The sequence below is a fragment of the Cottoperca gobio genome, chromosome 22, assembly GCF_900634415.1.
Source record: "Cottoperca gobio chromosome 22, fCotGob3.1, whole genome shotgun sequence".
NCBI lineage: Eukaryota > Metazoa > Chordata > Actinopteri > Perciformes > Bovichtidae > Cottoperca > Cottoperca gobio.
In genome coordinates, this window is record NC_041376.1 from 6524671 (window position 1) to 6537744 (window position 13074).

The 13074-nt window shown below is 43.0% G+C and overlaps 1 protein-coding gene and 1 pseudogene across 1 annotated transcript; both read right to left on the reverse strand.

Annotated features, from left to right (window-relative positions):
* Positions 1 to 261: 261 nt before the first annotated feature.
* On the reverse strand, positions 262 to 3440 carry LOC115026982 (gap junction delta-2 protein). Its single transcript, XM_029459933.1, has 2 exons — positions 3014 to 3440; positions 262 to 2285 (listed from the first exon to the last, which is right to left on the reverse strand). Exons 1-2 carry the CDS (start codon positions 3082 to 3084, stop codon positions 1442 to 1444), a joined length of 915 nt encoding a protein of 304 aa, XP_029315793.1. The 5' UTR covers positions 3085 to 3440; the 3' UTR covers positions 262 to 1441.
* Positions 3441 to 4891: 1451 nt separating this feature from the next.
* On the reverse strand, positions 4892 to 7461 carry LOC115027279 (actin, alpha cardiac muscle 1-like; annotated as a pseudogene).
* Positions 7462 to 13074: the final 5613 nt, after the last annotated feature.

Consider the following 13074-nt stretch of genomic DNA (forward strand, 5'->3'; position numbering starts at 1 on the left):
ACTAAACGATCATTCTGTTATGGAGCATAAGTATCAATGTGTCTTATGAAAGCAGCATCAGTATTGCAACATATTGCAGAGTGATAAGATCCTGTACAAGGTGTGTCCTGCAGTGGGGTTTTTGTTTTTACATAGTGGGTGTGGCTAACATTCTCACTGCACCAAGGCACAACTTCCACTGGATATACAGTATATCTGTGTGATAGGTCAGTCAACACGAGCTAGAGTAGCAGACACAAAGTACTGCACCTCACACATTACTGGTGTACATGAATCCCACTTTTATTTTCCACAGAAGAAAAATGATGTTTGAGTTTTTTTTTCTGGTTTGTTTCGGTTACATTTAAATCAATAAGAAAAACTGTAGCACCCGAGCAGATTTCTTTTGCCCATTCTTTAATAAAAAGGTCAATTTGTGCTATTTTCCAGTTTTGAACAGCTTTGATTAGGGAGAAACATTTACTTCTTGTATATAAAAAAAAGACTAGCACTTCATTTCTTTTTCCAGTCATTTGCAAAATAAAACAGAGAAAAACTGTACATATTATTTTTTTTCTTCATTTAAATCACAACAAATACATTTAAAGCAAATAAAAAATTTGGGCGGCATTTAGCATAATCCAAGCAGGGAATCAGCTCTCATGATGATTATTATATATTTATATATTTATATGTATACATATATATCATGTTTATATACAAGTATGGCACTTGATTACAGAAAAGCAAGAAAAACACTTCACAAATAAAAGCAGTGGGCGCTTTGGTGTGTCATAAATTAAGGAAGTCACAGACGTTAGCATTTGCAGCAAATTCAACAGATACTGTTTTGCAAGTCAGCTATAAAGCAATGGAATGGTTACATATGTTAAGGTCAGTGGTGCAACACAGGCAACATAAAAACATGAATTACGCTGATGTATTTCAACTAGGTTGAACCTTAGTCAGTATGGATTTATATATATCTATGCATATATAAATATGGATGATAGATTTGTCCTTTAACCACTGTGTATGGTGCCGTTAATTAGGTTGATGCCAAAAACAGGTGGAAAGAAAATGTCTTAAAACACCGTCAGGTCAGTAGCACATTTTGGATAAGGTCAGGCCCTCAAGTGTTCACCTCTTAGTGCAATTTTTGCATTTACTCTTTTCAAGTACAGCAGAACAAGCCCACAAAGAGTAAATATGTGAACACGTTATCATGGTCTCCATTTAGCATCTTACAGAGTATAAACGTTACTAAAAAGTTGCATCAGTGCAATAATAAATAAGTAAACAAACGTGTAACCAACGCTTGCCATGAGCTCCTTAAAAGACCAACAAATCAAAAAAATCTGCCCACTCTTAAAGTCATGACACGAATTAGGCGTGCGGAGCTGTCCATCATGTCCATCATGGTTTTTTAATTTACATGTTTTCACTCCTTCCTTTCCATGTGTTACACATAAGCAGAGTCACTCGATTGAGTGCGGCCAAAATTAGGCACACTCATCCTCGGCAAGTCCTTATTTCTGATTTCATAAATGGACTTCCGCCGAGCCTGCACACCTCGCACGGCCGTTTTGATTTTCCTCCAGCCCAAATGGTTGAGTTCTGCCAGGTTCAACACCACACAAAACCCACTGACCGCGAACATGAAGACCAGGAACACAGTCTTCTCCGTTGGTCTGGAGACGTAGCACTCGACATCTTTTATGCAGGGGTAGCGATCACATTCGTACACCGACGGGACGTTGAATCCATACAAGAAATACTGACCCACCAAAAAGCCTATTTCCAGGGCGTTTCTGAACACCACCTGGATGATGTAAAACCTGGAGATGCCCTCTTGTCGCCTCAATTTGGACTTTGTAGTTCTCATTGCCGAATTAGGGATCTCTTTGACTTCTAAACAGTCCTGCTCGGCTTCTTTGGTGGAGTTGTCTGTGTTCTGAAGTACTCCATTAACAATGGTGTTCTTTATCTTTTTGCTCTCGTCTCGCTTCAGTGAATCTTGATCCTTATCTAGTGTCAGATAGACTGTTGAGTAGCGCCGCTCCTTCTGCTTGGCCGACTGATGCACCGAGTACGTGATAAAACAAAGACTCGGGGTGCACACCATGATGATTTGAAAAACCCAATATCTAATGTGTGAAATGGGAAATGCCTTGTCGTAGCATGCCTGGTTGCAGCCCGGTTGTAAGGTGTTACAAACAAACATGGTCTGCTCGTCATCATAGACAGTCTCTCCAACTATTGCTACGATTAGAATCCGGAAGATGACCACCACTGTTAGTAGGATCCTAAAAAGCAAGCAAACAAACAAACAATGTGAAAATAAGTGTAAGTATATGTGTGTGTTTAGTGATACAAATGTGGTTCAGTTGTGGCTGAAGCGCTCACAGTCCAATTTGGGTGTGTGATTTAGGGAGCTGTCCAGTGCTGAAACAGGACGCTCTTCGGGATCATTATGTGTTTGTGTGGTTCTTTTTGTTTTTTTTACTGTGTTCTTGTTTTTTTTTGCGTGTGTCTGTTTTGATGTGCGTTTTTCTGTTTTAATGGCTGAAATGAAATGACATGAAAGCAATCGGCGTTGCTTTGACTGTACCTGTGTGAGCTGTGTTAATGGAAAGAGAAAATATCACCGACTCTCTCTCTCAATCTCTTTCTGCCACCCATGAGAGCACAACCACCACTCAAACTCACCAACAAACATCAAATGGATAATGGGATGAATGAATACATGGAATGACACATGATTTTTTAGTTTAGGCTGTTTGCAACAACCATCCCAGGTTCTGAAACGACAGCTGTCAACGGATTTGCTTAGCTGTCTCGTTTAGAAGCAGGAAAAAAAGGAATTCTGTGACACAAGACAGAAAAATCCACAACACAGACACGGAGAACTGGGCACCATGCTAGAGAAGATCCTTGAGGCACAACACAGAAACGGGGGACTGGGAACCATGCTAAAGACGATCCTGGAGGCTGCTGCGTTTCTTCTGTTGTTCTTGGCTTTTGTTGATCTTACCTTCCTATCATAGTAGAGTGCTGCTGGACAGCAGCCTCCAGGAGCCTCTCTAGTATAGTCCATTCCCCCATTTCTGTGCATCCGGAGAAGACTAGAGCACAATGGCACTCTGTTCAAATCCCTCCAAAAAAAGCGCGTTATTTCCCGTCCTGTCTTTCTCTGACTCTCGTTGTTTTCTGTCTCCAAAGCGTCCGATTTTTAGCACAAAAAATGCATCCGTCTCAGGATGCTGCTGCCGTCCCCGTTTCTCTCCGACTCTCTGCGCGCTATCTGGTTGGTTATGTGCTGAGCGCGCAGCGCCAGTGAGCGTCCTGCTGTGTGTGCCGAGCGCTCCCACGACGTTGCCACACTTTTCCTTGTCATGGGAGTCTGAAGGGCTGATTACTATAAGCCCTCCTATTTTCGATCTTCAGATCAGGTTGATGGGCTGCGCGCGGCGTCTGTATGGAGGGAGGTTGGATTTAATGTCTTGCCAGCGTTAATCCGCCTTTAAGTAGTCTCCCCCCTCCCATGCGTCACGTACGCACAGACAGGTCGGTGGAGCGCAGCCAGGAGTACCAGGGCTTCTGATTTTCAATACTTCAGTTTTGTATAGCGTGCACCATTCAGTGGACACTGCTGTGGACTATCGTGTCCGGAGTGTTATAGCCTTTACGCCTTGAGTTTATAGGCTACATTTTAGCATGGGTGGCTCCACGTGAGAATCGAACCCTTAACCCTGGCTGTATTGTTACTCACTGAGCTACAGAACCACAAGATAACAATATTCATCCTTCCGGGACAGATGCACCGTGTGCTGGGCACGAGGGTCAAGGTGACTTCAGTGTGTTTTTAACTTGTCAATGTTATGCAGATAGTTTCAAATTACGTGTAGCATTTCACATCATTTTAACAAATGCTGTTGTTCAATGCCTATATCAGAAACATATGGGGTTTATGGCTTTATAAATGGACCCAATGGTCTTGTCTTGGAGCGGACAGCCTCGAATGCCCAGAGGTATGCCTCCCCGTGTCGCAGGCTGTTTTCACCTCGGGCAAAGATGGTGCTCTGGATACAGTGACAGAGTGAAAGTACCATCCGAGTTGCTAATCGCTTTACAAGGCAGCGTGCCTGCCTCTCTCTCTCTGTCTGTGTGCAGGTTTAAAAATAGAAGCAACATATTTGACCCCGCCTTGTATATAGCGCTGAGATTTGATCAATTCAGAGCGCTGCATTGTATGTGCACTAATATTAGACTATCGTGTGGTTTTACATTATTCATGTTGTAATGCGATTGCCTCTTTAAGAGAAAATTAGTGGCTTCAATATGGATTTATACTGCATGTAGCCAAGACACTAGTTACTTTTCCCCTTCAAGTAAAATGGTGCATCATATTAAGTTTGCATATTACCTTACCATTGTTAATTTAAAGTAGTATGTTCACATAATCTACATATATAACCATATAAATTTCATTGATGCAGTGACTATTATTCAGCAGTATTTGAAAGTGTTTTGGCACCTATAGGAATTTGTTTAACTTATTGATGACCAAAAGTATTTATGTTATTATTAACATCTATATTTAGTCACTGGGTTGGTAGGCAGTCTGAGCTATGGCTAACCTGGGAAACGGTGGATTACATATCACGTGACACTGGTGTTTTCACTCAATGAAACTTTGTGCGGTTTATTTCTCATGAGGTGGCTTATCCTCTCCGCTCACTGTAATCTTCTAATTCAAATCTTTAATAACCTTTACTCATCCATCACGTGGCGGAAGGACAGAGCCTCGCCGCTTTCGAGAGACAGAGAGAAAGATGTTTATAGATCCTAAACCAGACTCTGAAAACACGCCTATGATTCAGATTTTTAAACCGAAGAGAAAGAAAGAAAATTCCCTTTTTTCATTTATTTATAAACCTGTACAAATCCACATATAAATTGCACTTCAGTGTAAACAAAGACCGACTTTGGAGCCATACATTGGGTTGTTGGAACAGAAAGGAGGGGGTGTAACAGAGGGTGAGGAAGGGGGCACTCTGGCGATTAGAAGCACTTCCTATGTACGATGGAGGGTCCAGCGTCATCATACTCCTGTTTGCTGATCCACATCTGCTGGAAGGTGGACAAAGAGGCAAGGATGGAGCCGCCGATCCACACTGAGTACTTCCTCTCAGGGGGGGCGATGATCTAAACACAAACACGTGTTAATCTGGGACTCTGCCAATAGAAATGTGTCTTATTCACTAAACAATCAAAGTTACCTTAATCTTCATGGTGCTGGGGGCCAGAGCAATGATCTCCTTCTGCATGCGATCAGCGATACCAGGGTACATGGTGGAGCCGCCGGACAAGACGCTGTTGGCGTACAGGTCCTTACGGATGTCAATGTCACACTTCATGATGCAGTTGTAATTGGTTTCGTGAATGCCAGCAGATTCCATGCCTGTGCAAACACAGCGGAGAAGTTAGTGGGTTTTTTTTCCCCCCCGCTGCAAAGAACACATCTGACACCGCCGTCAGCTGTCGTAACAGGTGCTGAAATGGAAAGTTCCATCAACAGCTGCGCGCACAGTGGCGCAAATGGGAACAATAACATGAGCTTTAGCCTACTCATGTCTGTTTATCGAGCATGAAGTGGAGAAGCCAAAGGTGGATCAACTGCGACCACTATTTGGTGATAATATTTAGTCAGCCAACCACTAATACGAGCAATAAGCACGTCTACACCCAGTCATTCAGTGTTTATTTTTGACATATTAAGATATACATGTTCGTCTGAAACTATGGGCAAACGGTTCAGTTTCACATTATATTATTCTTTTGAACTCATCAGATCATTTGGTTAATATTTAGAATAAAAGTTGATTTGTGCCCCTAAATAAATGAAATTATAATTGAAAGATAATTTAATACTTCAGGCCAATACTTAACTAATAGTAAAGACTTAAAGTCAAATCACTTCAAACTACAGTTCATGAGACAGTGTCATTACAATTAAATGAAGTCTTGATGTCTGAGTTGGCCTTTACGCACCAATGAATGAGGGCTGGAAGAGAGTCTCAGGGCAGCGGAAACGCTCGTTGCCGATGGTGATGACCTGACCGTCGGGCAACTCGTAACTCTTCTCCAGGGAGGAGGAGGAGGAGGAGGCGGCCATCTCATTCTCAAAGTCCAGAGCCACGTAACACAACTTTTCCTTCATGTCACGCACGATCTCGCGCTCGGCTGTCGGGGATTGCATTCATCAGTGAAATGTGCATAGTCAAAAGAACAACGTGTGAAGATGATTGAATGCGTATGGAAGGTGTTTCCCCTTGTTTGCCATTTTAAACAATTTGTTAGAATGAAAAGTTAACTTTCTCCAAAATAAAGTACAATTGTATCTTGTATCGATTATTTGTTTTTCCTTCTTTCATGTTTATGGTCAAAGTGTGTAAACACCCAAACCCAAGTTTCTCAGAAATATGAATTAGTCTACACTCACCGGTTGTGACAAAAGAGTATCCACGCTCAGTCAGGATCTTCATGAGGTAATCTGTGAGGTCACGACCAGCCAAATCCAGACGCATGATGGCGTGAGGAAGTGCGTAACCTTCATAGATTGGCACGTTATGGGTCACACCGTCACCGGAGTCCAGGACAATACCTGATGATGAATACGTGAACATTTAATTCATACATTAACTCACTGAATAAAATTGCGTGCGCACCTGGGAAATCTGTCATACCTGTGGTACGTCCAGAGGCATACAGGGACAGCACGGCCTGGATAGCCACGTACATTGCGGGGACATTGAAAGTCTCGAACATGATCTGGGTCATCTTCTCTCTGTTGGCCTTTGGGTTGAGGGGGGCCTCTGTCAGCAGGGTGGGGTGCTCCTCTGGGGCCACGCGCAGCTCGTTGTAGAAAGTGTGGTGCCAGATCTTCTCCATGTCGTCCCAGTTGGTGACGATGCCGTGCTCGATGGGGTACTTTAGGGTCAGGATGCCTCTTTTGCTCTGAGCCTCGTCGCCGACGTAGGAGTCCTTCTGGCCCATGCCAACCATGACGCCCTGATAACAAGGAACAGGAAATGAGCGATGTGGTGGAGAACTATAATCACAAAACATTATAACTACCACTATAATGATGCAGAGTCAAACTGTGCTTTTAAAATAATGGATTTTAATGGAGTAATAAAGTTTTCTAAAGTAAAGATTGCTTTACTTATCAGTTCAAATGTAGATGGATCTGGGCCTCATCCGAAGCCATGTTGTGTTTTTGTGATGTAAATAGCTCAAAGTGATACTCATCTTTAACGTCTGTGGAGTTTATAAATGGTTGCGTTTACCTGGTGACGGGGGCGACCAACGATGGAAGGGAAGACGGCACGAGGTGCGTCATCGCCGGCAAACCCAGCCTTGCACCATGCCGGAGCCGTTGTCACACACCAGGGCGGTAGTCTCTTCGTCGTCGCACATGGTGTCAGCTCTGCAACACACAGAGGGGCGCGCACGCACACGCACGCACGCAGTGGCACTGTTAGCATAACAGCAAATCACCCAATTCAAACGAACAGGGGATTTTAATACTGGAACTGAGCAGAGCTTTGGTTAGTATTCAGAGTTCCTTTGCTGGGTCACAAACATTACAGTTGTGAAAGTTAATATTGTTTTAGTATTTCACTACGACTGTAAATCCACAATCCGCAAAAGAAAAGAAGCTGATGAAATCACTGCCTACTCGGGTTAAAAATCCAGTATCGATCTTCTTGTGATAAATCCAATAGTTAGTCCCTTTCAGGCCCTCGGTCAGCCGTGTGGGTACTCACCAGATCAGCACCAGGTGAAGGATCTTAAGTGTGCAAACCAGGGGTGCTGATTTGTCACTTCCGACCAATTTATACCCTGACAAATGCCCATATTTGGTAGCCCTTTGCCCCATTGACAACAGCCGCTACATGAAGGGCATGACAGGAGAGGGAACTCCCGCGCGGACATCTGTGCCTGCCTCCCATGAAGGACATCGGTGAGGACAGACAGACGATGACAGGCTTCAGTATGATCTTATCTCACCCGATAAATCACAATACTATTACTGAAAGGAAGAAAAAAAACATGTCTGCGGTGGAATGTCTTCTTTAGTGAATGATAGACACATATAATATAAAACGTCCATTTGAGGTACACAGGCCATAATGAGTAGAATCAACCGATTTAAAACGCAAAGAGACCAAATACAAGCCACATCTACTGTATCTTAATATCCAAATAAGGGTCTGAAGAATTGTAAACTTAATAAATATATATTAATAAAAATAATACATATGTTCTGTGACTGTGTTTCTGGAAAAGTCTCCTAAACATGCACGAGTTTAGACAGGCAGGACACGCTACAGTACCAAATGGAGAGTCCACTTGTGCCACACAGCTGGTGTCAGCAGCTGTTTGACTCTATTAGAAGCTCCAAATCCCACATTTCAGATTTGTCTGAATAAAGCGGGGGAAGCCACTGCTGCAGACCAAACATTCTCATTTTAGTACAGTGTGAGTGTGATCCGCACTCTGAACAGTTTGATTCAATGTCATGCAAATGTATTCATAAACAAAAGCAAGCTGCTGAACTCACCATAAGGCAAATGAAAAAATGTTTTCTGCAGATACAGTCATAGATTTACTTTTGCATAAAATCAATGAGTTTCCATAATTTTAATGAACTAGATGGATGGTATTGATGTAGTGGCCATGCAACGAGCTGTGTCCATATATGGGACATTTTTGAAATGATTAAAATTCATGCTTTAGTTATGCTCTCTTGGTTTGCCATTCGCATTTTTTACTTTGATTGACTTGCTACAGAGAAATGCAAATGCAAACTAGATGCTAAAACATTTTTCAATATCATCAGGCAAAAAATTCAAAATAGAACACATGACATTCAGACAGAAAAATGAAAAGATATAACAGAAAGAAATACCTTAGCTTGAGTATAATATCAAAGGTTAACGCAGTGAAATTGAATTTATTCTCTATGGCATATTCCTCTAACTCTGTCCGAACACATACTGGTACTTCAAACACCGAACCACTGGTCTGGTAATTACCTTTTTTCATATAATAAAAGTCAACGCAATGTATTTGTGCGTATTAGAAACCTTTACAGATAAATCAAAAGCAATGTTGGTAGTATTTGTTGTTCCCGACATCAAAACAATGAAGAAAAAGGAACATCTCTTGTTGTGACACATGCCATATTCTTTCTTTATTTCTGCACTGAGGAAAGAACAAGACATAGGAAATGACATTGCCGGTTTACTTAAACAGACAGGGAGCGAGCTCTGAAGGCTGTGAAATAACATTGGCTAAGAGCAGTGGATGGTCCCACCACAAGGAGGACAAGACAAAAGGGCACAGCAAGCCATGAATCATATGCTGCTGTCACCCGACCCCGAGCCATAACCCTTCACTGTGTGACTCTTTGTTTTGCTCTTATGTAATGAATGGTAGGCTGTGGTCTGCTTTAAGCATCCTTTTGCCCCAATATTCAAATAATGCTAACATTTTATGACCAGAGCTTAGTACAGTCTGTCTGTGGAGGACAGGACTGTTAAGATCAAGAGAGGAAGGTGGACTTTCAACGTGAGTTTGCCCTTGTGTGAAAATATCAAATTGTTATAAAATGATATTTCAGTTGCCGCTTTCTTTCTTCATGGTGTGTTTCAGGAATCACTGCGAGGGCAATGTCTCAGGATGTAGTATTGTTAAACTGTAAAATATCTGTTGAGCTTGTTCTCAGAGCAAGGTGTGAAAGGTTCATGCCAGAGCCGGGATTAGACACAGAGACACTTGGAGGCTGCTCAAACAGTCCTGCAGTGTGACTTTCACTTTAGCTGCTGCTACTGAGATTAAATCATTGTGGCACGATCATTCTCCTCCTACTCACGACCCCTCAGGAGATCAGCCTCATTGCTCAGCAGTAGAAATGAGATAATAAGGACAAAACAGTCCAGAACTAAAAAAAACAAACATATTGATTTTCTATGAGAATTTCCCATCATAAACAGAGTACAAGCCCTTTTAAAGAACCCCGAGGGGAAGTCATTTGCCTGATGCAGGCAAGGTTTAGTACCTAAATCAATAACGTGCACATATATGGGAATGTCCCCACGCAGGATTCTAGGATTTGAGCTGTTCATCAAAAAACTGGCTCAATACAAATGGTCTGAAAGCACTTTGTTCTTTCCAACATGGCGCATTTATCTGTGTTGAGCGTCAAGGGCCATTTAAAGGTCACAGCAGAAGGAAGACATGAAACATATTACTCAGTGAAAATTGGGTGTGCTCTCTCTCTCTGGCCCGTGCACTGAATACTGAGTGACAAGCTGTTGGCTTATGTAGAAGTCTTCTGCTGGGTGTCTCAAAGGAGCTCAGGGCTTGGATCGCTGTCAGTGTGGCTGCAGTTATACAGCAAACATTAGCATTAGCATTGATACTTTGTACAGTAAGTCTCACTTTCCTAAAAGGCACAGTTTACATGTTTTATACATCTGTTACGTAATCATACGTCAATCATATGTGTTAGTATTAAAATGAAAAAAGTTCTGATTTTGGAAAGGAGAGTTACAGGTTGGTCAAAATAAAAGTTTTTTAAAAGTTTATTATCCAACCGCAACATGATAAAATTCATTCAAACAAAATGCAACAGCATTAATATTTAAATATCAAAGTTGAAAAGGAAATAAATCACATTTATTATGAATTAATATATAAAATAATTAGGCCTGTAATAATTATTGTTATCATTGGGGATTATTCAACAGGTAATACTGTGGGAGTATGTGGTGAGGGGATCACTTCTGAGGGCTATCCAATCCCTGTACGCCCAGAGCGAGAGTTGTGTCCGGATACTCGGCAATAAATCGGCCTCCGCCAGGGCTGCACTTTATCACCAATCCTGTTTGTGATATTCATGAACAGGATATCGAGGCGTAGTCGTGGAGGAGATGGGTTGCAGTTCGGTGACCTGAGGATCTCATCGCTGCTCTTTGCAGATGATGTGGTCCTTATGGCATCATCGGTCTGTGACCTTCAGCAGTCACTGGATCGGTTCACAGCCGAGTGTGAAGCGGTTGGGATGAGGAGCAACACCTCGAAATCTGAGGCCATGGCTCTCAGCAGGAAGCCGGTGGATTGCCTACTTCGGGTAGGGAATGAGCCCTTACCCCAAGTGAAGGAGTTCAAGTACCTCAGGGTCTTGTTTGCAAGTGAGGGGACAATGGAGAGAGAGATTGGCCGGAGAATCGGAGCAGCGCGGGAGGTATTGCATTTGCTTTACCGCACCGCTGTGACGAAAAGAGAGCTGAGCCAGAAGGCGAAGCTCCCTAGGAGGCGACTCCCTAGGGAGGTGTTCCAGGCACGTCCAGCTGGGAGGAGACCCCGGGGAAGACCCAGGACTCGGTGGAGAGATTATGATTATATCACCCCACTGGCCTGGGAACGCCTCGGGTTCTCCCAGAGCTGGCGGATGTGGCCCGGAGAAGGGAAGTTTGCAGTTCCCTACTGGAGCTGCTGCCCCTGCGACATGACCCCGGATAAGCGGTAGACGATGGATGGATGGACAAAGTATTATAGTGTATATACATATATGTGTATATATATATATATGTATATATATATATATATATATATATGTATATATATATATATATATATATATATATATATATATATATATATATATATATACATATACATATATATATACGCACATCACATTAGTAAAACTAGTCAAAATTAATATCTGTAAAAATACAGAGGACATGACCTCAGTGTCCTCAATGGTAGCTACGGCCCGGCCCAACGCTCATCTTATTAAACTGTAGCTGAAACTATTAAATGATCCACCTCCAACCCTCTAGAAAACCTCAAATTCCTCATTAGGAAAATAGAAATCAGGAAAAGCTCCTTCTCTTGTGAACGGGAGAAGTGCCCCACTTTCAAGCTGTCCAGACTGACATTTCCTCCCATAGCCATTTAACAGTGTATTCACTCCACCTTGTGTGTGTGTGTGTGTGTGTGTGTGTGTGTGTGTGTGTGTGTGTGTGTGTGTGTGTGTGTGTGTGTGTGTGTGTGTGTGCACGTGTGTGAATGTGAGGGTGAAATTACAGAGCAGTATGTGGTTAATTGAACGGGGAGGCCTATACTTATCCTCTCTCTCTCTCTCTCTCTCTCTCTCTCTCTCTCTCTCTCTCTCTCTCTCTCTCTCTCTCTTTGTTTCTCTCGCTCGCTCTCCCTTTCTCTCTCGCTCGCTCGCTCTCTCGCTCTCTCGCTCTCGCTCTCGCTCTCTCCCTGTCTCTCTCTCTCTTTCTCTGTCTCTCTCGCTGTCTCTCTGTCTTTCTCTGTCTCTGTCTCTCTCTCTCTCGCTCTCTCTCTCGCTCTCTCCCTGTCTCTCTCTCTCTGTCTCTGTCTCTCTCTCTCTGTCTCTCGCTCTCTCTCTCTCTCTCTCTCTCTCTCTCTCTCTCTCTCGCTATCTCCCTGTCTCTCTCTCTCTCTCTCTCTCTCTCTCTCTCTCTCTCTCTCTCTCTCTCTCTCTCTCTCTCTCTGTCTCTCTCGCTGTCTCTCTGTGTCTCTGTCTCTCTGTCTTTCTCTGTCTCTGTCTCTCTCTCTCGCTGTCTCTCTCTCTCTGTCTCTCTCTCCCTGTCTCTCTCTCTCTGTCTCTCCTCCACCCCCCCCCCCCCCCCCCCCCCCCCCTCTCTCTCTGTAGCCACTGTCAGCTTGGCTTCAAGGCCTCTCGCCTTCTGTGTCCTCTGCCAAGACTTCTGGGAGGAAAAACAGAGAAACTACAATCGGGCAATTTTTTTTTGGCAAGTGTCTTCTATCCCCAGGATGTTTGGGAGCATAACTGGGCAAACCAAAAAACAATCTAACTAGGTCTCCTATGACACTCGCATAAATATGCATTGGCCACCTCATTTCTTTTATGAATTTCTCTCAGATTTGGACCCGTGTTTAAAAGAATGGGTGAGTTTTTGTCACTGTGTGCATCAGTCAAAAGTGAGGGGTAGAAAATGCGCTTTGGATTAAAAATGAAATATT

Excerpts from the sequence above, each read along its gene's own strand:
- LOC115026982 (XM_029459933.1), bottom strand. The coding sequence starts at position 3,084 with ATGGGGGAATGGACTATACTAGAGAGGCTCCTGGAGGCTGCTGTCCAG. Across the intron at positions 2,286-3,013 it reads CACTCTACTATGATAGGAAG|GATCCTACTAACAGTGGTGG; the intron begins GTAAGATCAACA and ends CTTGCTTTTTAG.